The 24,825-nt window shown below is 43.0% G+C and overlaps 1 protein-coding gene across 6 annotated transcripts in view; it reads left to right on the forward strand.

Annotated features, from left to right (window-relative positions):
• LRRFIP1 (LRR binding FLII interacting protein 1) overlaps positions 1-24,825 on the forward strand; it is a 167,532-nt gene that overhangs the window by 90,994 nt on the left and 51,713 nt on the right. For 2 of the 6 annotated variants that reach the window (XM_025404130.1, XM_025404131.1), the window contains exons 3-4: positions 8,398-8,442; positions 9,640-9,690. The exons of 3 other annotated variants lie outside the window; for them this stretch is intronic. In XM_025404130.1, coding sequence (XP_025259915.1) covers positions 8,398-8,442; positions 9,640-9,690 — 96 coding nt within the window. Of the gene's footprint in view, positions 1-2,832; positions 2,851-6,632; positions 6,681-8,397; positions 8,443-9,639; positions 9,691-12,422; positions 12,462-17,071; positions 17,132-22,652; positions 22,698-24,134; positions 24,201-24,825 lie in introns of all 6 variants that reach the window. One more of the 6 variants, XM_025404134.1, reaches the window with a different exon arrangement.

Consider the following 24,825-nt stretch of genomic DNA (forward strand, 5'->3'; position numbering starts at 1 on the left):
TGTACAGATGTCATTTGCTTAGTAGATCACATTCAGATTTTGAAATTCTTCTCCCTGCAGCATGGTTTTATCATAAAGATATTTCAGGGGGCCATAGGGGTCAAAATATCTCGTCCTGTTGCAAATTCGGTGGAACGTCCTCCACCAAGAGTGGTGGTTTTGGTCTGTGCTCTCAGACAGCAGGGACCAGAGGAGGGGATGGTGTCCCTTGCAGGCAGCACCTTTGGCCAACGTTACCTTTTGCACGGTCCTCTGTGGATCTGCAGTCTCAGCTTCCTCATCACTGATGCCTGCACTTGTGCCCTCACGACTGTGGCTTGTGGCTATGACACAGGGCGGGTGTCGTGGGCGTGGCTGCAGACTCCTGCCTGGGGTTGGTCACCGACCAGGACCCAGAGCCACCCAAATTTACCAGGTTGTGGAACGAGAGCCTGGGAAGGTGGGAGACGTGTCAGGAGGGGCAGAGAAATGAACGTGGCCAAGATGGTGAGTGAGGACATGGAGTGAAGCAGCTCTACGGAGGAGAAAGCCACTCTTTGTGGCAGCAGAGGATGGATGTGACAGACAGGAAGCTGCCCTGGGAGACGAGAGCCAGACGAGGAAGGGCCGGCCCAGTCAGCCCAGCGCAGCACACGTTCCTAGTGACGGCAACAGTGCCTTCATGAATTTAGGGCCTTTGCAAGGTGATGACATTCTTGTTTAAAGTTTATGTCTGCTTCTTCAAAAGAAGGATTGAAAGATCTTAAATAAGATAGATGTGTATTTTGTTACTAGTCAGAGAAGCCTGGGATTGGGGTCATCTCAGGGCCCCTGCCATGCAGCAGAGGTGGGCTTGGGGCTGTCACCTACCGTCGGTGGCGGGCATCTTCCCGAACTTTACAGGTGAGGAAAACAGGCCTTAGGGGGAGACACAGTTTTCCCTGAATCCAAGAAAATGGCCAAGCCAAGGTTCAAACCGGGTTTGACAAGATGCAAAGCCTGTGGTCTTCCTAGCACACCCCTCTGTCTCGAAATCAGTTCTGCAGCCAAAAATAAAAACAAGTAAGAGTGGAGGATGGAGTGAGTCCGTGGACCATGGGGTTGAAGTTCACGCTGAGGATGCTGGCACCCACAGCAGAGGGGGAAATAGAATGATCCACATAATCCTAGTCACTTTCCAAGTGGAAGCATGCCTTGAAGTTCTCCTTGGTGTGGAATTTGAGGCACAGGAATATGAAACATAAAATAGACAATTTTGTTAGAATTTTCTATAAATACAGAATCAGTAGCCGTTCACCTAGCTGTGTTTTTATGTGATCCGAAGGGTGGGGCAGAGGCCAGGAGGAGTGTACCCATGTGTGTGCGCACACATTTGTGTGTGCATGTGTGTGTATGTGCACTCACACACATGAACATCTGTGTGTGCATCCAGAGGGAAGAGGGAGTCGAGCTAGTGGGGTCTGAGCTTGCACGTCTTCGGGCCATCTTCGGGCGGTGCCTGGAGGATTTAGGAAGGTGCCTCACACTCTTCTTTGCATATCAAGTCTCTGGGCCTGGCTATTATTAGAACCAGTTAACACAATTGGAGGTTATACAATCTGATAGCTTGGGGCACTGGCATTTTAAGTTGTTGATTAAGGGGAAATGAATACGTTTTGGAAGACCAGTGTTTAAAGGGTAGGGTTGATACTTCGGTGTAAAAATTGAGAAACCTGATCCCTGTTTTCATCTGGGTCAAAAGCCATCTCACCTGCATACAGGCATTTCTGAGCAGGCTCAGGGTTTTCTTGAGGGGGCCGCTCTGAGAACACTGAGAAGGGCAGGAAGCTGACCGGGGTTGGTGTCCCCCAAGGGAAGCGTGGAGGTGGTTCTTTTCAGCACACAGACGGCGAGAACCCACCACAGCTTACTCTAGCTGCATTCCAGGGTCTGTTTAAAAGGATGTGAGCTCTTTTTTAATGGATTTGTTAGGGGAGAATAATGTACATATTTTTGGGAAATTCAAGTGAACCTCGAACTTCTTAGGGAGAATCTATACTGATAGAAAAAATGGTGATCGAGGTATCTCTTTTCTTGCTACTGACTTGATACACATTTTGGTTAGAGATGCTTTGTTTCTTACAGTCATATTGTTGGATATAGTCACATGTGTTCCCCCATATAAGACTAGAAATGCCAACTTCTTGGTCTCGCAATTTTGGCAGTGCCTTCAATAGTGCCTGATAGGACAAATGTCTTAATGAAGAATGAATGAAAATGAGTAGCTATCTTAGTTTTATCTAGTGATTACTACAAAATTAAGAGAAACCTGAAGCAAACGAATGTGTCAATGTATGATAATAACCTCTTTTAGGAAGATTTCTGTTACATTCGAATGAACACTCCATTTAGCTGGAATTTTCCTGTTATTCTGTATGTGTCTGTGTGAATCAGAACATCAAAGCCTCTTTCTTCATTATTTGTGAATTTGACCAGTTAACTTTCCAATTAAATTTCTGTACTTTTTGGTTAAACTTTTATTACTGCAAAAGGAAATTGTGAATTAAAGATGAAGGAAGAACTTTTTCTTATTAGTGACAATAGGTTATACAGACTTCTGTATTAGAATAATAGCAGTATTTTTGGTAGAGATTCGTGTGGCTATGCCCCTATTTCCCCGATGTATCTAAAATGGAATGTAAAGTAAGTGATAAAATTACAAACTCTTGTCAGTGGGACCTCACGTGTTTTCTTATTCACATTTTACTGTTATTCATTGTGGCTTTGATTCATATGGGGAGAACCTTTCATTCTGATGTTACAGCTTCTTTAATTGGATTTTACATTTCTTTTTTCTTTTGTCCTTCTCTATAGATCTATCAGGTCCAAAAGGTAGGCTCTTCTTTATTTTCTAACTTGCATGTACTGTTTTTTCCTTGCCAAGGGCCTGGTCACCTTTCAGAAATAACACCTTGCACTGAAGATACATAGACGTTCTTACTGTTTATTTTACTACTTTGTGTATGAATTTGTTTGAACATTCTGCCTAGATCCTCATCCTGACCCACTCAAAGCCACACTCAGACACATTTCTGTGTGCTGAATGCTTTTCTCATCTGCATTTTCCTCAAGAAATTTAAAAATTGTTTCTTTAAGAAGAAAAGTAATTGTAAGGCAAAATAAAATTATATTTCAGAATTTGGATAGCCTTCTGAAATTATGTATTGAAAGAAAAAGATGATTTTATTAGAAAACTTAAAAAATCCATGCAGATTACCACATATTGAGAGAGTATTAGATATTGACTTAAAAATCTGAGTAAAAAGACGGTGATGATATAAAATAAACCTGCCATTCATCCCTAATGCTCAGAGATCATAAAATAATGCGCCTCTCTGTTTCCTAATATTTTGTAGAAGCAGCTGAGGTTCAGAAGTAAATACACTGGGCAGGCCGGACACAGAAAATAAAGACAACCAAGTCAGTGATTCAAGATCTAGCAAAAATGAAGTCAGAAGTGAGCGAGTTCCTTGAGAATTTATAGAATTTGTATACAAGGGAATCTTTCCCATAAATGAATTTAGTTTGATACTTACAACATCTGTGATAGTTCCCTTTTATAAATTTATTTAGTTTCTAGATGAACAACAACTGTATTTTTCTCTTAGAGCGGATGAGAAAATCAGAATAAGATCACTTAATTTCGGAGGTTAGAGCACACAGGCCCTCGGAATGCACGGGCGGTAAAATTTAAGACCTGTCTTGTTGGATTCCTCTGCTGGCCATCAGAACGGATCGCCTTCCCCGGGGGCGCCCTGCACTCTGCATAGCTGCTGTCCCGAAGAGTGCAAAGAAATTTGTTAAGTAGATGCCAGAATCTCTTGTGCTTGGCTAGTGTTTCCAGGGCCCAAGTGTAGAAGTGGATATTGCAGCTGGCGTTCCTCGTCGTCCTCAGAGAGCCTCGGGAAGAACTGGACAGGTGCAAGGCCGGGCGGGGAGCCCTGCCTGTGACTGACAGCAGGACGCTCTCATCCAGAACCTGGAAGAGGGGCTCTGTCTGGTCGTTTCCACTCGCATTCATGCCTTTCTTTTGCTAGGTCACGTTAGTTTCTTTTCACTAACGTGCCAGGGATACATTGTGAAAACTTTTGTCAGAATGAATTTGTGTAGAATGTGAAGCTAGAAGGAGCCCCGGAAATCCGCAGTGGAGGAGCAGAGGCACAGTCTTGTGGTAAAGGTGTGCCCAGGGAAGGGAAGGCTTTCCTCATCGCTGAGATGTCTGGGGAGGAGAGGAGGCGGCGATTGCTCCTCCGGCCCAGCCAACTGCTTTGCGGAACAGTTTCTCTGGGATCAAAGCTATTTCTGAAAGTAGTGCGGCTCCTGCTTCCCTCCGCATGGCTTCCGGCTCATGGTAGCGATTGACATTTGAAATGTTTGCCCTCCCTGGATTTGCTGTGCTAGTGCTGCTGGCTAACCCAGGAACTACTAGTTAATTGCACTTGCTGTTACTAGGGGCGTTCTCTGCCCAGGAATGACATGAAATGCAGTTACAGTAGACACTTACAAGACCACCCTGGCCGGGCGCGGTGGCTCACGCCTGTAATCCCAGCACTTTGGGAGGCCGAGGCGGGCGGATCACGAGGTCAGGAGATCAAGACCATCCTGGCTAATACGGTGAAACCCCGTCTCTACTAAAAATACAAAAAAAAAAAAAAAAAATTAGCCCAGCGTGATGGCGGGCACCTGTAGTCCCAGCTACTCAGAAGGCTGAGGCGGGAGAATGGTGTGAACCTGGGTGGTGGAGCTTGCAGTGAGCCGAGATTGCACCACTGCACTCCAGCCTGGGCGACAGAGCGAGACTCCGTCTCAATAAAAAAAAAGAAAAAGACCACCCATGAATAAGGTGAATGATTTTCAATACCGGTTCTTCATCATGAAAAGAGCAAGATAGAGTGTGCAGATATAATGGGCAAAAAGAAATCTATGAAAACAGAAAAACTGACAATACAGATTTCTTTTGGAATTTAAATAATTTTATTGTGAATTTATATAGCCCTCATCCTTCTAAAAACATATTTTGCTTCCCTCTTTCTAGTTGAGCCAAGATAGGGAGGAGTGATGGCATCATATTTTACTCGTGAAAAATCTGGAACTTGACAGGTGCTAACATTAATTGAATGCAAAATAGCTTTAAGCTGATGCATTTCCCTGACACTGAAGTTAAGACATGACTTTGGGATATGTTTGCTTTTATTTCCTTTCTGAATTTATATTCCAAGGGAATAACTTACAGAAAAAGATATGGCTCATGTCCTTTTTATAGTAGAGTTCAGTATTATCGAATTTTTAAAAGCATTTTAAATTCTCCCTCTTAATTTTTGCTCTTCCAATTTTCTACTTACCATCATCTCTAAGAGAAAGAGGTAAGACCATCTGAGAACTGCATATTTTTAAATCTGACCACACTTTGAAATGAAACTAAACGAAACATAGCAACAGCATGTTTTGGTTATTGTAAAATAATTTCAAAAATGGTCTTGTATGTCTAGCGTCTGATTTTTTCTCTTGATTATCAGATTTTAATGTATAAAGAGAAAATTCGCATCTGTGTTATAATATGGAAGTTTGGTTAGTTGTTTCTTGATTTTCTTACTGGAAATTAAATAAAAAGCAGAAAAGCAAAACCCCATTATTTGGGCCCATGACCTGGGTTCCCACCTACCTTTGGGATTCCCCAGTTCAGTGACAGCAGTAGCCGTTCTGAGTCTGCTTTTCTCATTTTAACTTGGACCACTGAACAAGATAAAAACATGGAAGTATAAACTAAAGCAAACTTGTCCAACCCACGGGCCACATGTGGCCCAAGATGGCTGTGAAGGCAGCTGAACACAAATTCGTAAACTTTTTAAAAATATTATGAAATTTTTTTTGCAAATTTTTTTTTTAGCTCATCAGCTATCATTAGTGTATTTTATGTGTGGCCCAAGACACTTCTTTCAGTGTGGTCCAGGGAAGCCAAAAGATTGGACACCTCTGAGCTAACGTCATCTCCAGACATATGTAACTTGTGGGTCTGCATATTTTTCTTCTGTACAAAGACCTCTTCTGTGGGTGGCAGTCATCTCTCCATCCATGCTACAAAGACATCAAAGTCTGAATTCTCATGGGCCTAGACTCAGCATAGACATCAGGCAGCTAGAACAAGTGTCAGCACACAGTTTCTCCCCTTCTTCTCTCAGTTTCCCTGAGGTCCCAACACAGGAATGGCTCTGAGCTTCTGCTTCTCTTAGATGGTGTTTTATTCCTTCATCGTGTTTGCTTTGAAGGCATGAGCAGCCTGACCGAGGGGGCGTGAAGGCTGCTGGGCCGGCTTTACTGTCTTGCTCTCCGCCGAGGCCCTTCGTCGGGGGAAGCTTCGTCCTGGGCTCTCTTGCTTTGCGGGGATGGAATGGGCGGGGAGTATCTCTCTTCACAGCTCACAGCCTGCATGACTGCACGGGTGGCGGCTCCCTGTGTAGAAGCCAAGTGTGTTGCTGACTGCTTTGCCTTGGCGTGTTACCTTCACCACGCGGCTGGACGGTGGTTTGGAAATGCATGTCGGAATAGTGCCTTAGACAACTGCCTTTTTAAGAAATTTCACTTCTTGCCTAATTTTTTTCCCCTTCTGTCTATAGAAATATTATGGGCTGGATACAAAATGGGGTGACATCGAGCAGTGGATGGTAGGCCTTGAATATAATTTTGTTTTTACTCTTCCCTCCCCACTTAAATACAATGTTGAGACTTAAATGGTTTATAATGTAATTCTTACGTAGTTTAACTATGTAGATAGATTCCTATTGCACCATAATTTAATACTGAGAGATTTTCTTCCGGGGATTTCTGCATCTGGTCTCTGATTGTTTACATCCCCAAATGCAGCCTGCTTAGAAACAGTCCTGGTCTTGCCTGTTCAGTAGCCACTGACTGCTGATGTCTCCTGGCCAGCGGTTTGGGGAGGTCTCCACTACCACAGCCACCCTGATCTCCTTGAGCACAGGGCCCTCCACCAGGGCTCAGGCTGGGCATGCGCCCCTAGCTTGAGAACTTTCCAGAGAACATTCCCATTGGCATCGCAGCTCACCAGGCTCTGGTTGGAACCTGAGAGGTATATTATGCTCCATTTCCTTCACTCATGATTGCGACCAGCTGCCCCATCACCCTCATTTAGACTTTATCTGCATTTGCTGTTGGGTTCTCTCTTCATCTTGTCCGCTGTGCCTGCTGAAACCACTGGTCTTTGGTAAGAAAATTCCTTTACCTTCTCAACCTGCTTCGTAGAACAGCCCCTCTGCCATCCTGTGAATGGAGAGCTAGCTCACCCCGATGATATTCCTGTCTTTCTGGCTTTCTCGGGAAGCAGCAGCACCCACATAGGGAGGCTGCGGAAGGGGGATAATCTGTGTGCTTTCCACTGGTCCCGAGAGAGCATGGCCTGGCCCTTCTCGTTAGTTCATCTACCTGAGTCCTTCCACCTCTTCCTGTCCCTTTTGCTTTATTGCCTGGCCCCATGGACTTCATCACATGCTTGTAGCATTTGAGAACCTGGTTAGGATAGAAATGTCCTATTAAATGTTTCTTATACATAAAATTATCTGAGGAAAATCCAAAATTATTTCCTAACATTTTACATACTGGGTATAAAAGAGGTTATCTCTTCAAATATAAAGAGCACACACTTACTCTATCAGAAATATGATTACATTCAGCCTAGGCAAACCATCATTTTAGGCTTACATGACATAAATGTATTTTTGTTAAACCTTAAGACATTTTTGTCCACAGGCATGGTGATATAAGAGAAAAAAAGAAAAGAAAAATTTTAAAAATCTTAAGACATTCTTTGAAGTTGTATTGTCGTTTTATATACCACTGAGAAAGAAAAAAATGCTAATTATAACTGAACAACTTGGATTATAAGATACACCCCAGCTTCAGAGATGTCTAAGTGTAAAAAACCATGTGTGTCTTAGAATCCACGATATATAGTAGAAAGAGTGACATCCTTTTCGAATATTTTGTGGAAATGATTTGTCTTCTGATTCCTGAAGAGAGTAAGGTTCTGAAAGTAAGGGGGAAAGTAGATTCATTTAAATGGACCAGATGAGAGAGGTTAGAAAAAATTAAGGCCCAGCTTCTGCCCCAGACACTATTTTTACAACAAAAATGAAGTATCCCAATTATTTTTGTGCTTAAGAACCTCCCACCCCAGAAAAAAATGTTTTTACCCACTGGTTTAATTGAAGCCTTTAAACAAAGGCAGAGAAAATATTTATTTGACATTTAGATCAGAACTGCTGTATTATGTTGCAATGGGACTACCTAAGCTTTTTTAAAGCACTTTTCCTGTGTCCATCTGTCTCTAACATTTTCATACTGTTTCCTCCATTATTTTGGTAGGAAGACAGTGAGCGCTACTCTCGTAGATCCAGAAGAAACACGTCGGTTAGTACCGTGTTCATTAATTACTTAGGCAATTTGATTGAATTCTAATTTATACTTGTAGTGACTGAAGTATATATAATATATATAATATCTTAATGATGATATCATCTCTTAAAGAAATTAACTAACACTATTGATGATGGAATACTGATATTATTACCTAAATAAAGACTATGAACTCAGCTTTTAGCATTTTGACCTAAATTTGGTAAGGAGAGTGTGTTTGAGAAATTTTTGAGTATTAATATATTCATAACAACTGTAGTGCTTTTTATGCCACTGAATACCCATAAATAATTTGCATAGTAATATACACCAATGCTGTGTATTTATATTACCGGTGAGATAATACTACTTGGATGAAATTACTTTTTTTTTTTTTTTTTTTTGAAACAGAGTCTCGCTCTGTCACCCAGCCTAGAGTACAGTGGTGCAATTTTGGCTCACTGCAACCTCCACCTCCAAGATTCAATGATTCTCATGTCTCAGCCTCCCAAGTAGCGGGATTACAGGCACACGCCACCACACCCAACTAATTTTTGTATTTTTGGTAGAGGTGGAGTTTTCCCATGTTGCCCAATCTGGTCTCGAACTCCTGGGCTCAAGTGATCTGCCCACCTCAGCCTCCCAAAGTGCTGGGATTACAGGCATGAGCCACTGTGCCTGGCCCTGAAATTACTTTTTTTTTTTGAGACGGAGTCTTGCTCTGTTGCCCAGGCTGGAGTGTAGTGGCACAATCTTGGCTCACTGCAACCTCTGCCTTGTGGGTTCAAGTGATTCTCATGCCTCAGCCTCCTGAGTACCTGGGATTACAGGCATGTACCATGACACCCAGCTAATTTTTGTATTTTTAGTAGAGACAGGGTTTCGCCATGTTGGCCAGGCTGGTCTCAAACTCCTGACCTCAAGTGATCTGCCCGCCTTGGCCTCCCAAAGTGCTGGGATTACAGGCGTGAGCCACCACGCCTGGCCCTGAAATTACTTTAAATCCATATTGCCCATAAGCAGACAGAGATCCACAAAGGCCATGTTGTGGGGGACCTAGTTGTGGTGTCCACTGAGATGTCCAGGGGCGGCTGACCCCCCCCACTGCTGGGGGTGGGGTCAGTTCCCAGCGTCCCCCTAAGACTTGGGCACTGGTTCTTCACATATGTTGTATGATTACTTCACGGTTGTTCTCGTCCTTTCTTTTAATAGGCTTCTGATGAAGACGAGCGCTTGTCAGTGGGTAGTCGTGGAAGCCTGAGGGTCAGTAACCAGAATGATGGAGTTTGCATGGCACAGTTCCTAGTCCAAGCCCTTTACTTTCTCATCCCTGCATTCTGATTTCTTCTCCATTATCCCCGTGGTCTGATAGTCAATACTTAACTGATGAGATGCTTACTTAAAATCAAATCAGTGGGGGATGTTTCTTTGTTGCTGTAGAGAGGTTATTAATATGCATAGGCACGTTGGTTGTTTCTTTCTCCCGAGATGAAGTCGTCTTTTTTTCAATACTTATCCACATCACAAAGCTCCCAAGCCTTGATTAGCACAGTGGTCTCAGCACATTGGTGTTCCACAGGAATGCAAAGGCACATCTGCCCTTCAGTAAGTCTGTATCCACTGACACACATGCTTCTGGTAAAATTGGAGCCTCTATTAAAGTAGCTGTAAGTTAATTATTATTGAGCAGTGTTTTCACACAGCTGCTATAGACAGCCTGCTGAAAACCTGGACCAGGACTGGATCCGTAAGATCTGCCTTCAGCCGCTTTTCCTTGTATCAGTTATAATTAGATCTCTTCACCTCTGATAGGCTTAATGGTCAATCAACACAAATATGGACTTTTCCTTAAACATTCCAGAAACCTTAATAATTACACTTGAAAAAAGTATGAGTTTTGGGGGAAGTAAAGCAGAAAAACTATATTTTGCCCAGTGCTTTAAGTCAGTGGATTAATCTGAGCATGTCAGTTTCTTTTACCACAGGATTGAAATTATATCTCACCACTAGTAATAAATAAGTCTCAAAGCAGCCACTCCGTTTTATTAATCCTTAGGGACCCCATAGAGCTGAAGGCTTGTTTTACTTCACTGTGACAAGTAAATCCTATTACTCCTTGACTTTTACATGTGCTGAGTGTGTGTGTAATTTGGCCGTTTGTAATGATAAAATGCAGAGGTGAAACACAGTTGCTGCGCTGTGAAGCAACTCTTCCCTTGTCACTGTCCTTGCAGTGCCAGAAGCAGATCCATAGTGATTTTGCCAAAAAGCTGTGGTTCAAATGTGAGGCCCACTTGAGGGCTTCCTTGCTGCTTAAAACCTTCTCCTGAGATGTAGCCTCAGGGATGCCGTTGTAACTGTTAACCTCAGGACCCTCTGACACTACTCACCCGGGAAGAGGGAAGATTTATGAACCCAAAATGTAATAAATTTTGGGTTCACAAATAATAAAACAAAGCTCAATTAACAAAGTCTGTAGACAAGGTCCAGACATCATAGCTGTTGAGCAGGCCCAGGAGACGCTTGAGTCCTTGAAACCAGTGAAGAAAATGCTGTTTCAAGGATGAGGGAGAGTGACCAAGAGAGGAGAAAACTCAGACTTAGCAGCGTAGAGGATGTCGGTGACTTTGGCAGGAGAACTTTTAACAGAAATGTTGAGGGCAAAGCCTGGTTAATATGCGTTCAAGAGAGAATAGGAGGAGAGAGACACAGAATCCCAGACTCTCTCTCAAAATGCATCATTTTCAGAGCCACACCCTCCTGAAATTATAGGCAAGAGGTCTGCACTTACATTTTCCTGGGAAAAGTATGTTCACTTTCTTAAGATTCTCAGAGGGTCTCCTGACCCCAAAGAGTTGAAAACAATTGCAATATGAACGAGTATGATGGTGTTATGTAACAGCATTCATTTCATTTTCAATGATTTTTAACCAGAAATAAGTTACATCTTTCTGCTGGATACCACTCTTTGCCAAGATATCAAGTATATTTGTTTTAAGAGCTGAAATTTCCTATGGGAGATTCATCATTAGGACACTACATAAGATGGGGAGGAAGTGGATGGGATTTTCATTTTCAGTCACATGACACTTTCCCATCATGTACTTGATCGAAAGAAATAGATTCCTCAGAACTTAAGAACTTGGATCCTGGAGATGAGAGTCAAACCTCCTAATGTCTATAGGCACCAAACAAGCCCAGAGTGGTGAGAGGCCTGCTTGGGGTCACAGTTCTTAGGAACAAGGCCAATGCCTGCTGCTCAGAGGCCTGGTGGCCTGCGTGCCCTCCATGTGCTGGGTGCCCTGGGCTCTATGCTTGCCCCTTTGTACCACCGAGCAGGGCACTCCCCAGAGTGAGGACTCTCATCTCGCTCTATTTTTATGCAGGGTCAGTTTCTACTGTTTTTATGTATTTTAATATTATGAACTTTTTACATTGTTGATTCTAAGATCGTATCTTTTGTTTATTGACTCTGAAAACACAGGCCTTCTTCATTTAACTAGAAAAGATGATAAACCCTAAAAAAGGTGGGGAGGTGATTTATACTATTCTGGCATTTGTATGGATGCCTCCTCAGAAAATCTAGATTTCGGATTTTCTAGAATTTCTAGATTTTAGATTTTCTGGAAAAATCTAGATTTTTAATTTTCCTTTTTGAAAAACTGACGACAATGCATCTGGTAACCTTTTCCCTTATGTAGCTAAAATGGATTATGCAGAAGAGGAAATAAGATTTATCAAACTGTTTCAGACTTCCTGAATTATAGCAACCTTTTCCATGGAAGTTTATTTAATACTACTGGATTCTATGGTAGCTACCATTCTGACATAATTCTTTCTGTAAGTACGTATTAGATCCTAGAGATTATGGGAAAATGTATTTTTGTTAAGATTTTAAAGATTGCTTGTATTTATGTTTTACTTAGCTTTTAAATTTACTTTTGGCAACTCTCTTTTCTGTTGTGGTTTTTTTTCTGCTATCTTTCTTCTGACAGTCGCAGCCTGACTTGGAGTATGGGGGTCCCTACGCCTGGGTGAGATGGTCGGATATACTTTGCTGTGTGACCTTAACTGTGTGGTGTGACATATAATAACCTATGCTATTTCCACGAATCTCATGGGTGCTTTTCTAAAAAACCAAGTACATCTTTGTCTCCAGTTTTTGCCTGGGGGGCTGTGAGGCCAGGAGGGCAGGCTTACCCTGCGGAGTGAGCAGTCTTCCTCCTGGGGCCTCCAGGGTGCAGCCCTGATCCTGCCGGAGGGAGGACCCCAGGCATCTGTGCATGAACACTCCCTCACCAGATGGCCTTTGAGCACCAGCTGTTTGCCATGCCTTGTGTTAGCAGCTGTGTATACCAAGATGAAAAAGATAGTGTCTGCCTTCAAGGAATTCAAATCAGATCAAGAATTCCCAAAGCCTCTAAATTTCCTTTAAACGATTAAATGTAAAGTCATTTTACCTAATGAAAAATCCATTATTTTCCAATCTATATCCATTCAAATTAAATGTACAATCTGACTTTTTTGCCAGGAAATATTCTTTGAGAAAGCTCGCACTTCCAGTAACAAAAACTAAGGTGTTAGACTTAAACTCAGAATTACTTCTTCTTATATGTATCTGACAGTTTCTGTGCCTTATGCTTTCTAAAAGTCTGTCAGTGTTGTACTTCAAGGAAGAAAAACTTCTCCCCAGAAAGTACAGCTCAGCATTAAAGTGATTTGATACTAAAGTTGTTATAGCGTATTATGTACTATTTCACCTGAAGGACTTTACCTAAAAGCATTTTGTGCTGCATTTGTTCCAGTGCATTTCAAAATTATTTAGTAAATTCCTGTTTTAAAAATGTATTTTTGGCCAGGTGCGGTGGCTCACGTCTGTAATCCCAGCACTTTGGGAGGCTGAGGTGGGCAGATCACAAGGTTAGGAGATTGAGAGCATCCTGGCTAACACAGTGAAACTCCGTCTCTACTAAAAATACAAAAAAAAATTAGCTAGGCATGGTGGTGGGCGCCTGTACTCCCAGCTACTCAGGAAGCTGAGTCAGGAGAATGGCATGAACCCGGGAGGCGGAGCTTGCAATGAGCCAAGATTGTGCCACTGCACTCTAGGCAAGACTTCTTCTCAAAAAAAAAAAAAAAAAAATGTATTTTTGTGTTTGCAATTATAATGAATAAATTGTAACATACATCTGCATAGCATATTTGGTGCCGTGAGCCTCCTGTGGGGCGTCTATTCTGCTCTTAACAGATGCAGGCTGGAGTGAGTAGCTTGGGGGTCAGGACAGGGGAAAGCACAAAGACAGGTCATTAGATTCAGAAAGTGCTCTTCACAGAGTATCTGTTACCTACAGAGCACTTCAAGTCACTCTGGCAGGTGAGAGCATTTCCGTGACACTGTACCTCCAGCAACTCTCCTGTTCTTTAAGGAATTCAATGTATTAGCAACGTAAATCTAGATTATTACTCTTTTTATGTTAAATTCAAAGTTAATTTTATTTAAGAGCTAACCCCCAGTGGGATAAATGTATGTGTTAGCAATGGTCAGGAACACATTTTGGATTTCTTTTTCGGTGTTCTTTTTGAATATTCAATAGAATCCATCAGGGATCGAACTCAAGAGTTTTGACGTTGCCTTCCTTGTTTGTTTTCCATCTCTAATGCCCTTTACATGTGCTCTGTCTTTTGACTCGTGGAGAAAAGACATCTAACATTATTAATCCAAAAAGTTGGCAGGGGACTTTTGCATGGTCCAATGGGAAGGTGACAGACGCTTTGATAACACTGCGTGGTAGTCATTAGCATTCGGACTAGTCACAAGTTACCGTTTTCATAGGGCATTTACCCTTGTATCTTATTTATTCTGTATTAGAAAATACTAACTTATGTATGTCCTCTTTATTTTGTTCTCTCTTATGGCAGTGTTTCTGGAGAGCTTGTTAGAATGCATATTCCTGAGCCCTTTCTCTAAGTATCCTGATTCCCTAGGCAGGGGCCCTTGCTTGTAAGAAGCATGCCAGGTGACCAGGAAGCAGGTGGTCTGCACACTCCCCTCTGAGACCCAGTCTTGGAGCATGGAACCAGCAAAGTGAACAAGCTTATGTACCACTTAAAGCCACACAGTACAATAGAGCAAAGCTTGTTGAACATCAGAGACCCAACTTAAGATGAAGTTAATGTGCTGACTGTGGACTTTTTGTTCTAACATTGTTCAGTTAACTGTCAATGCCCCTTGCCCTTTTACGCCACGTAAAAATAGCCCCACCCATCTAAATACAGCACAAAAAACACCATCCAAGAGGAGCAAGTTAGCAGTGTTCTTTAAGAAGGCCAAAGTTCTTCTCCCTATGGAGATATAGTTAACAAGATCCTATAGATTTGGGAATACATTCAAGGAATATAGCCCAGGAATAGATTCCTTATGATAGAATTCCATTACCACAGACGTGGTCATGGAAACTGCTTTGCAGGCTTTCCTGCAAAGTAACAGTTTTTCCCGGGTTTTCGTGGAAGCCTGTAAGTGGAAAGGTGACAAACGAGAGGATACTGTCATGCTTCCGGCTTGCCCACCTTCTGCTCCATCACTGCAGGCTGAGCTGGAGAACTGCAGTGCAAAGGGCAGGGTTCCTCTGCAGCGCTGTGTGTTTCATAAGCAGCGCTGTGTGTTTCATAAGCAGCAGTGGAGAGCCAGAGGCCTTGCTTATGTCATACATTTCCTCATTTATTAGTAAAGTCAAAGTCATCTAAAGTTGATTAACGTTAGCCTTCATTGTTATATTAATTTCTTTTGGAATCTAGTTTCTGAAGAGAGAACAAGGGATTGAGATCTACAATTTGCAAGTCCTTGCATTTCATGTCAAATAATCTTGTTGCTGAAGACATGAGAGGAAATTAGTCTGAGTAAAACTCTTGCCAACCTCCAAAGATTTTTACTATTAAATTTATTTCAGAAATGTTTTAATGTTACTCATAGAGTTCTCAAATTTAATGTGGAAGGATTTCTACACTTGTTTCAAAACTTCAAATTGATTTCTTGATTTGTTTTGAGTTAATAGCAAAGATAAATATATAGTTTGATAGTCAAAGTTTCATGAATCTGGATTTATAATCTGTTTGGAAATTCAATTTTTTTTTTCTACTTTAATGTCATGGCTGGAAAACATGTGCTATGCAGCACCCATCCCCTGAATAAGGAACCACGTTCAGCACCTCCCACGTGCCGGGCCCCTTCCATGTATATTCAGGTATCCGCCCAGTCAGCACATGCTTCATGAGAGCACTGTTCTAGGTGCTTGAGATACTCATTTTCATCTCGTTTAATCCTCACGATGGCTTTGTAATGTATTTATTATTATGCACATTTTCACGGCTGAGAAAGCAGATGTTCGAGTGGATTAAATAATTACTTAAGGTCACATGACAGAACTTCTGTCTGGAATTTGGCCTCATGCCCAGAACCTGATGGCGTCTCCTTCCATTTTTACCAGTTGTGTAGACTGCTCCTCCTTTTTCTGTCCCGAGAGCTGGTTTTGTCTCTGATGTTTGACAGTTCTTATTTTGAATCGGCAGAAATTTCCTTATGGATGAATTAAGGGATGTTTAGAAAGCCCTTGCTTTGACTTAAGGGAACCTGGGCTGGGAACTGAGAAGAGAGGGATGATAGGCATCCACTTAATAGAATCATTCTCCTTTATTCTGGAGGACACATTATGAAAGTATTAAATATGTGTTCAGATTTCATTTAGAAAAATAAAGTGGGAGGGCTGGATGAATGAAAAACTAGTGTAGAGGCTATACCCCACGATGAACTTTTGCATTTCACTATAGATTGACTAGAAATGATTTCTGAGGCTGGGCGCGGTGGCTCACACCTGTAATCCCAGCACTTTGGGAGGCCAAGGCGGGCAGATGATGAGGTCAGGAGTTCGAGACCAGCCTGACCAACATGATGAAACCACTTCTCTACTAAAAATACAAAAATTAGCAGAACGTGGTGACGCACGCCTGTAATCCCAGCTACTCAGGAGGCTGAGGCAGGAGAATCGCTTGAACCAGGAAGACGGAGATTGCAGTAAGCCAAGATCGTGCTACTGCACTCCAGCCTGGGCGACAGAGTGAGAGTCCATCTCAAAAAAAAAGAAATGATTTCTGAATCTTCTGAATTATGGCCCATAGCATCACAATGTGCCATAATTTTCAAAGACCCTCCCTGAACCAGGAACTGAAAACTCATTGACTCAGACCGAATCACTACCCATCGGCCTGGCATGTGGCGACTTGCTAGCAGAATGTCCACAGCGCCACCATAAAACCAGAAACAGAGCCTGACAAGGAAACAGCCACGCCAAGCCCAAATGTTCCACCCCGCAGAGGGACTTGGTGCTGCTTTAAGACTAAGAGTGACATGCGACGGGAAGCCTACTGACTTGGTTAGCTTGACTGCTGTTCTCTCCTGAGCTGTGGGGGAGTGGATGGGGGCAGGGATGCAGTTTGGGAGCTGCTAGGACTTGTACAGTCCTGGGCTGGTCATTCACCCACTCCACCAAGTAAGCTCACCTTATACCTGGCTGGTTCGTCCCTGCTGATTTGTACCTGTGAATTCATTTGTGTACTGATGTCAGTTTTTCTCTTTTCTTCATTGAAACAGACAAATGGTTATGATGGAGAATTGTATGGATCACAGTCCCTGAATAGAAGATCTGGCAGGGTTAGTATAGTAAATTTGCATGGCTCAAAATTCAAATAGGTTGTTTCAAAGCTTCTAGAACTAAAAACTAATTGCTAAATTTAAATTTAGCTTCTTTGCTGTTTTTAAATGTTAAAATGGGTCTGTCTTTTTTTTCCTAGCACATGATGGAATGAAAGATAATGTTTTTCAACTAGCAAACATTCTGAGAATGTTAGCCCTCCACCATTCTGATTGTTAGTATAAGGGGTAGATATTGATAAGAACCTCAAGTTTAAAAAGATCTGAAATTAAAGATTAGCTCTTTCATTACTGTATTCCCCTGGGTGTATGTATATAATGTGTGTATTAAGTGTATTCAGCTTTCAAAGATATTAAATCCAACATTTTTGCAGTCTCCACATCTGTCACTTGTAATTTTAATGTTTGCCTTAAAGGCATGTATACAAGAACCTGTGTTTTTCTGGAGAGGAAAAGGAGAAGAAAACAATGCAGATGCTTGGAAGGCTCCCAGTTAAGGGGTGGGAGGCAGGAAGAGCTGGTGGAAGGAAAGGGTGATGCTCTAGGGGGAGAGAGAGGGAGTGGTGCCAGTGGCAGGGGCATTAGGGAGTCCGGACAGGGGTGGGGAGGGCTTTGGATTATCAAGGATAGGAGGTCATTGGGGATTTTAAAAGGTTGCACTGGATACATTTCCATCAAGCTTCACAATATCCCATAGGTCCATTCCATGTTAAATGGCCTAAAAATTTCCTGTTCTTATGCTTCATTTTTTTTTCTTTTAGTAATATTCCTAATTGTGTAAAATAATATTTCTTTTCATTTATCTTAATTATGTTATATTAAGATATCATGTATACACTTAAATTATACTTTTGGGCTTCAAATGGGTGACCCACCCTTACCTTCTTCCCTCTCCCTGACCAAACCAGTCTTTAGCTTTCTGAAGCCAGCTGATCAAGTTGTTTTTATTTTATCATTCCTGTTTACCTATTTGGCATTGCATGCACTTTAATATTTATTTATTTTTTGAGACAGAGTCTTGCTCTGTCAGCCAGGCTGGAATGCAATGGTGTGATCTCAGCTCATTGCAATCTCTGCCTCCCGGGTTCAAGCGATTCTCCTGCCTCATCCTCCCAAGTAGCTTGGATTACAGGCACCCACTACCACGCCCAGCTAATTTTTTTGTATTTTTTAGTAGAGACCGGGTTTCACCCTGCTGGCCAGGCTGGTCTCGAACTCCTGACCTCAGGTGATCACCCACCTCGGCCTCCCAAAGTGCTGGGATTACAGGCATGAGCCACTGCACCCGGCTGGATGTGACATTTTTAAAATGTATACTCAAGACATGTAAAGACGGCCTGCAGGACATTTTCCCTGTGTGGATAAGGGCTCTCCAGTGGACGGGTGGCAGCAGGCTGTCATACTCCACCCACCTTTCTGGCACCGCAGGGCTGAGCTATAGCCTGCAGGTGGGCTGGGCTGAAGAAAGATTGAAAATTTTGCAATAAATGGAATTTTAGTTACCTAAGGAGATAAGTAACAAGGATAATTCAGACTAGGAGTCTGACAACACAGTGTGAAACACAGTAATCACACAGTAATCACGAATTGTGCTAGAAGATGTGAGATTGTGAAAAGCAGTACTAGATACACCCCTGGCGTCACCAAGACATAAACAGTGAAATAGAAAATATAGCTTAGAATCTCTAGTTGTTCAGAATCTCTGCTGTACTGTTTGTGCCTCGCGTCTTTAGATAAACTAGCATTCCTGGGCTCCTAGTATTGACTCGGTTGTGCGGTTTCATGTTCGCCTTTTGAATGGGATGGGGGCGCTTTGGAGTCATAAGGAAGTGCTTGTCACTGAAACATGTTTTCTTCTTTGGTGCTCAGAATTCCAGCTACAGCGGTGACAGCAGATTCTCTACTTTGTCATCATCCAGGGAGGAGAAGTTGGTTGGTTTCCATTTAAATCTTTCACATCCTCCCTTCAGAAACCGCAGGTTTTGTAGCATGCAATCTTGTGTGTGTGGATTCAGCTCTACTTTTCTCTTTCAGTGTCTGTTTGACGGATTTTTGTTTGGGTAGCTGCGTTATTGACGTGAAAAGCAGTAGTTAACATGAGCTCCTTCATTCAGATGCACTCCAGTGTGCTGCGTTTGACCACGCCAGCTCGAACGTGAATTGTGGCATTCAGCTGGCTGCAATGAAAGGACGTGTTTTTGTGTATGTTTTCTAATTAGAATTAATCAAAAGGAAAAAAAATAAGAAGAATGCTCTTGAATTCTTGAGTTTCTGAAAACAGATCTACTTTGAAGAGTACATGCAAACTTTTTGGTGGTTTCTTGGGCATGGACTCGACTTGGAAGGAAAATCCAGAGTCTCATCCAAATCCACATGTTTACACAACAGTTCCTTCCCATTCTCTACAAACATGCATCAGTCTTGATAAACATAATTTCTACATTGTTTAAGAGCCCTAAAATTGCTGAGGCTTGTTGGTGTTTGTTTAGGTTCAGATTTACTCAGTAAATTGGGACTAGTTTAGGTAGGAAAATCGAGCAGGCCTGGGATCATCACAAAGATAAGCGGGGGAGGTGGGTGCTCTCCAGGCACTGACATCTAGAACAGAAGCCACTGGCACCGGAGACCTGTACAGTAGTGAACAGATGAGTAAATAGAATGAGAGGGAAACTCTGGTTTTGCCAGGAAATGTCACAACAAAGGATGTGAACTGAACCTTGATAAATAGGAAGAGCCGAGTGTGGTGGCTCACGCCTGTAATCCCAGCACTTCGGGAGGCCCAGGCGGGCAGACCATGAGGTCAGGAGATCAAGACCATCCTGGCTAACACAGTGAAACCCCATCTCTACTAAAGATACAAAAAATTAGCTGGGCATGGTGGCACGTGCCTGTAGTCCCAATTACTCAGGAGGCTGAGGCAGGAGAATCGCTTGAACCCAGGAAGCAGAGGTTGCAGTGAGCCGAGATTGCACTACTGCACTCCAGCCTGGGCAACAGAGCGAGACTCCATCTCAAACAAACAAACAAACAAATAAATAAGATAGATAGATAGATAGATAGATAGATAGATACATCGATGGATCGATCGATCAATCAAATGAAAAGAATAGGAACTAACCAGGTAGAGCCTAGAGGGGAAGCTCTTCAAGGTGAGTAGCCATTTGAGCAGAGCGGAGGCTGTGCAGAATGGTGAGAACCCAGGAGAGGCGCCACGTGACTGAGCCCAGGGTGCTGTTGGGGCCATTCTGTGGACCTGGTGACCGCAGGAGCAGCTCCCCCACTGAAATCAGACTTAATGACTAAGTGCTTTCTGCAACAGCAAAATCTCCCCTTGAATTAAGAAAATGCCCAAAGCCTTTTTCAAGGCACTTAGTCATTAAGAAAACTTTATTTCCAACTCATTTTTGATAAGCTGAGTTACTTGCTCTAAAATAAAGATGGCAATAAATATCTCATCCTTGGATATGAACGATTCACCCAAGTTCAGCCTGCATCTGACTCACTTCAATCCATTTAAGAGAAATAACCCACATCCAAAGGGTTAAACGTCAGAATGAGAGCCGACTCATTCGAACAGGGCCGCATCAGAACTCGCCCTGAGCCCTGGGTGCCCATCATTTGCTGCCTGAGGGCTCTTGGGTTCACCGGCCCCACCGGCCCTCAGAACCTTTCTGGGAATTGCGCTCTGTAGACACCTATTCCTGCCCAGTAGGTGGTACATTCAATTTTATTTAAATATGATAATGGAAAGGTATCAGCATAGAATGTAGTATTGATGACTCTTCCTAACATCAATTAAAATTTATTTCATTATTTAATATGAATTAAATCTTTTTTTCCGTGTATAAACTCAGAAGTCCTAATTTGGCCCAATCTCCTAGTTTTGTCAGTTGCCTGGCCCAGCTGTCTTTATTTCCTTCCGACCCTCATTCTCTCCCTCCCCCGTGAGTGCATGCCCGTTACTGTTTTGGTTGTATAAGGTCGCTGGACTGATGCACCTTTGCAATGCCGTGAGGGGTGTGAGCCTCTCTCCCCTCTCTGCTGCCCATTTGCTCCGATTACAGGGACTCTCCAGCTCCAACCTTGGGCTTCCCGGTGGTGGCTTGGCTCCCACACCCCTCTCTGCCCCAAATGGAAACTGGGTCTGTCTCCTTTTTGCATCACTTTGTCGCTCCTTCCCTTTCCTTCTGTGCATCACTTTAATTGCTGATTACATTTAGTGGATACTTCAGCCTCCTACACAAAGTCACAAGAGCAAAGCTTAGCAACTGTTTTAATTGGCTTGACTAGTTTGCTAAGACTTTTGTCAATCTTTTAGAAAAATGCTTGTCAAATAGTTGAGAACCTAATATAGAAAAGGAGACTTAAGGAAAAGGAGGGTTTTATTAAATGCGTATTTTCAAAAACTCGAGTCCAAAAAATTGGTCTCTTGGGTCTCTCCTCCTTTTCCAGCAATTGTTCCCCATTTGGGCTTTCATTTGTTTTTTTTTTTTAATATTTTTTCTCTTGTAAATGTGTCCAGGAAGCAATTTGGAAGGTTTTTGTGCATAATCTGCCTCCTTGGTCTCTGAGAAGTGGACAGAACAGTGTTATTTCTTTGGCTTGGTCTCCCCTCTGTTTCCTGTTTTTACAAGGTGGGGTTTAGGTCCGGCCCTGAGGTGCTCAGCCTGTTAGCTATAGGTATCGAGTCTCATTCTAATCCAAGGAAGTCGGTGTCAGGGATGAAAGTACACATCCTATTTGGAGGCTGAACTTTCCTCTCCCTTGCATGTCAACCGGAGCTGCTGAGTGATCACCACCTGGCTGTGCACCTTGCCTGACTTGCTCAGTGTGCCCTGGAAATGAGTCTGGATTCTGTCCCGTGGCACAGTCTCTGACACTGGAGCTGCCTTTGTGTCCCAGCCTGTCCCCTCACCAGCACTGCCTCCCCCTGACGTGTGTGCTAGGCAGGATTCTCCTTTGACAGGGATAGACTGCGGCCCCTCTGGGGGTGCCTCCCACACCGGCTGAGGCAGCCTTGCAGCGACTCCCTTTGTGTCTTGAAGACGGTCACTGGGCCCCTCGCATAGAAATAAAGACTTTCCCTGCTCCTGTCTTCACATGTTGGACATCTGCGTACTGCATACTGCCAAGTGTGTCGTTAACCTTGGATTTGAGCTGTGGGTTTTGTTGCTGTCAGTGTGTTGACCTTGTCACCATTCTGTCTCATCCCCTGACTCTTTCTTCCAGGAATGCCTGAGATGACTAGAAATGATCTTGTTTTTAAAGATGCTGGGAAATTTACTGTTTCAAAGTTAAAAATCATCTCATTTATCTTTCTTGTAAATTTTGGATTTGCATCTATCAAATTTACAGAAAACACAGTGCCTTGATCCGTTTGTTTCCATCTAACCACTGTCCAGCAGTTGGCTGTGGTGAATGCTGAAACTATCGTGTCATTTGAAACTATCGTGCCTTTCACTGTCATTTGTTGCTGTTTTTTCAAGGCTCTTAAAACCTGCCATTTGCTTTCATCCTCCAGCCCTCCTGTCTGTACAGCGCTGCCCGGCCTTCGGGAAGTTACCGGGTGCGTGTGCTGCCCGCCCTGCTTCCCCGCACCCACTCCCACTGTGCATGCACCGCCCCCACCAAGCCCAGAGCTGTGGATGTGCCTGTTTCCAGCCCCCTGGGGGAAGTTGCACCTTCAGGTGGAGTTTACATGTGCCTGTGGGGAATGTCTGTCCCCTTTGGCTGGATCTGGGTTTTCTCTCCACCGATTGCTGACTGCAGCTGCCACACTGCTCCGTCTCCAGGAAGCCTTGTGTTCGCTGGGATTGTTAGGAACGGAACAACAGCAATGTTTACTTTACCTATTGGCGGAAAGAATGGTGGCTTTTTAATGCTTTGGTATCCTGGACAGATACTAATCCATGTTACTCTATTACTTTGGAAATTTCCAGTTTTAAATATAAGTACTTATGCTATGCAAAAAATGTAAATAAATACTCAAAGTACCTATATTGTCTTAATAGCTTTTTTTTTTTTTTTTTTTTTTTTTGAGACAGAGTCTCCCTCTGTCACCCAGGCTGGAGTGCAATGGCATGATCTAGGCTTAGTGCAGCCTCCACTTCCCGGGTTCAAGTGAATCTCCTGCCTCAGCCTCCCAGGTAACTGGGATTACAGGCACGTGCCACCACACCTGGTTAATTTTTGTATTTTTAGTAGAGGTGGGTTTAACCATGTTGGCCGGGCTGGTCTCAAACTCCCGACCTCAGTTGATCTGCCTGCCTCGGCCTCCCAAAGTGCTAGGATTACAAGTGTGAGCCACCGCACCCAGCCATTAATAACTTTCTGAATTTCCATCAGATTGCATACTTATGTGTTAGATGTATTAATAAATGACTGAGCAAACTAGTATGTCCTCAGGGGAAAATAGGGAAATTAAAGTTCCTTTACACCGGGCACAGTTTGACATCACCATTTGTGGCAGTGTCAGCTCCTGTTTACCCACATTGATTAATTAAGTAGCATTTTCCAGTTAACCAATTACTCTTTCTTCTACTTAGCAACTTTTAAAGGGTTATAAAATATTTAACATTAAAACTGTAATTAACATTATTTGATATTTTATCCCAAAGTCACTTCACATAAAAGTAATTTTCTAAGCATTAAGTATGAGAATGCCATGACAGAATTCAGGATGTGAGAATTATCTGCTCATTTTAACCCGGATTAACAAATTTTTACTTAGGCCTGGGATGTTTTTCAAAATAATGGATTTAAATGGTCTGTTGGAGATTAAATTGCACGCCGCTTGACAGCGACTAAAACCCGTCTCTCCTGGTTTCCTTGTCGCACTCTGCAACCCTTTGAAGAGCTGGAAAGGTGGTTCTGAGCCTCCCCTGCATGCTTTTCAGGTCATGCTCCTGGCACGTGTCAGTTTTTCACAGCTTACGTTTTCAGTACTTTCTGGGCACTCGGAGAAAGGAAGAGTGCCCATCCTGACAGTCTCTTTTGGTCGCAGGCGTCTGTGTTGGATGAAGGCAGCTTCGGTGGGGCCCGACGGGGCAGCACCAGTGGCTCCCGTGCTGTAAGGCGCTTTGGGTGATACCGCCTTTCCCCCCTGCCTGCTGCATGACCTGGGGATGCTCGCTGGGCAGGGGGGTGACTGGCCATCCTCAGGAGGAAGCACCGAGTCACTGGGCTCACCACCACCTTCCATTATAATGAAGGTCATGAATAATGTGAATCGGGAAACCTCTGGTTGTTGGTTTCATGTCCTCACTCATTAGGGAGACTCACTTGCACTGAGTTTCATCTGCTCTCTTTGCAGCACGCCAACAATACTAACAGGTCGTGAAATCATCTTAAACTAATACAAACAGAAAAAGGGCAATTTGGCAGGCCACACATCATTTTCGTCTCTGAATAGTTGAGGAAGAGGAACAAATTTTAAAAGTTGGACTGTTACGCATATTTCATTCCCTGTTTTTATTTTGTTGTCTCTCTACCTCTTTCTTCGATTTGAAATGATAGGCTCAGCTATGAGAGTAAAAATATAGTAGATGCACAATAAACATTTGTGAACGAATGAATGAGAGAAGCAACAAGGTAGAAAAATGAGATGGAATCTGTGGAAGTGGGGAGACGAGTTTGCATGTCCCAGGGACCCGTGGAAAGGGAGCCTTCAGTGCTAATCGGTGCTCCCTGGCGGT

This window comes from Theropithecus gelada, chromosome 12 (genome assembly GCF_003255815.1).
Source record: "Theropithecus gelada isolate Dixy chromosome 12, Tgel_1.0, whole genome shotgun sequence".
Classification (NCBI taxonomy): domain Eukaryota; kingdom Metazoa; phylum Chordata; class Mammalia; order Primates; family Cercopithecidae; genus Theropithecus; species Theropithecus gelada.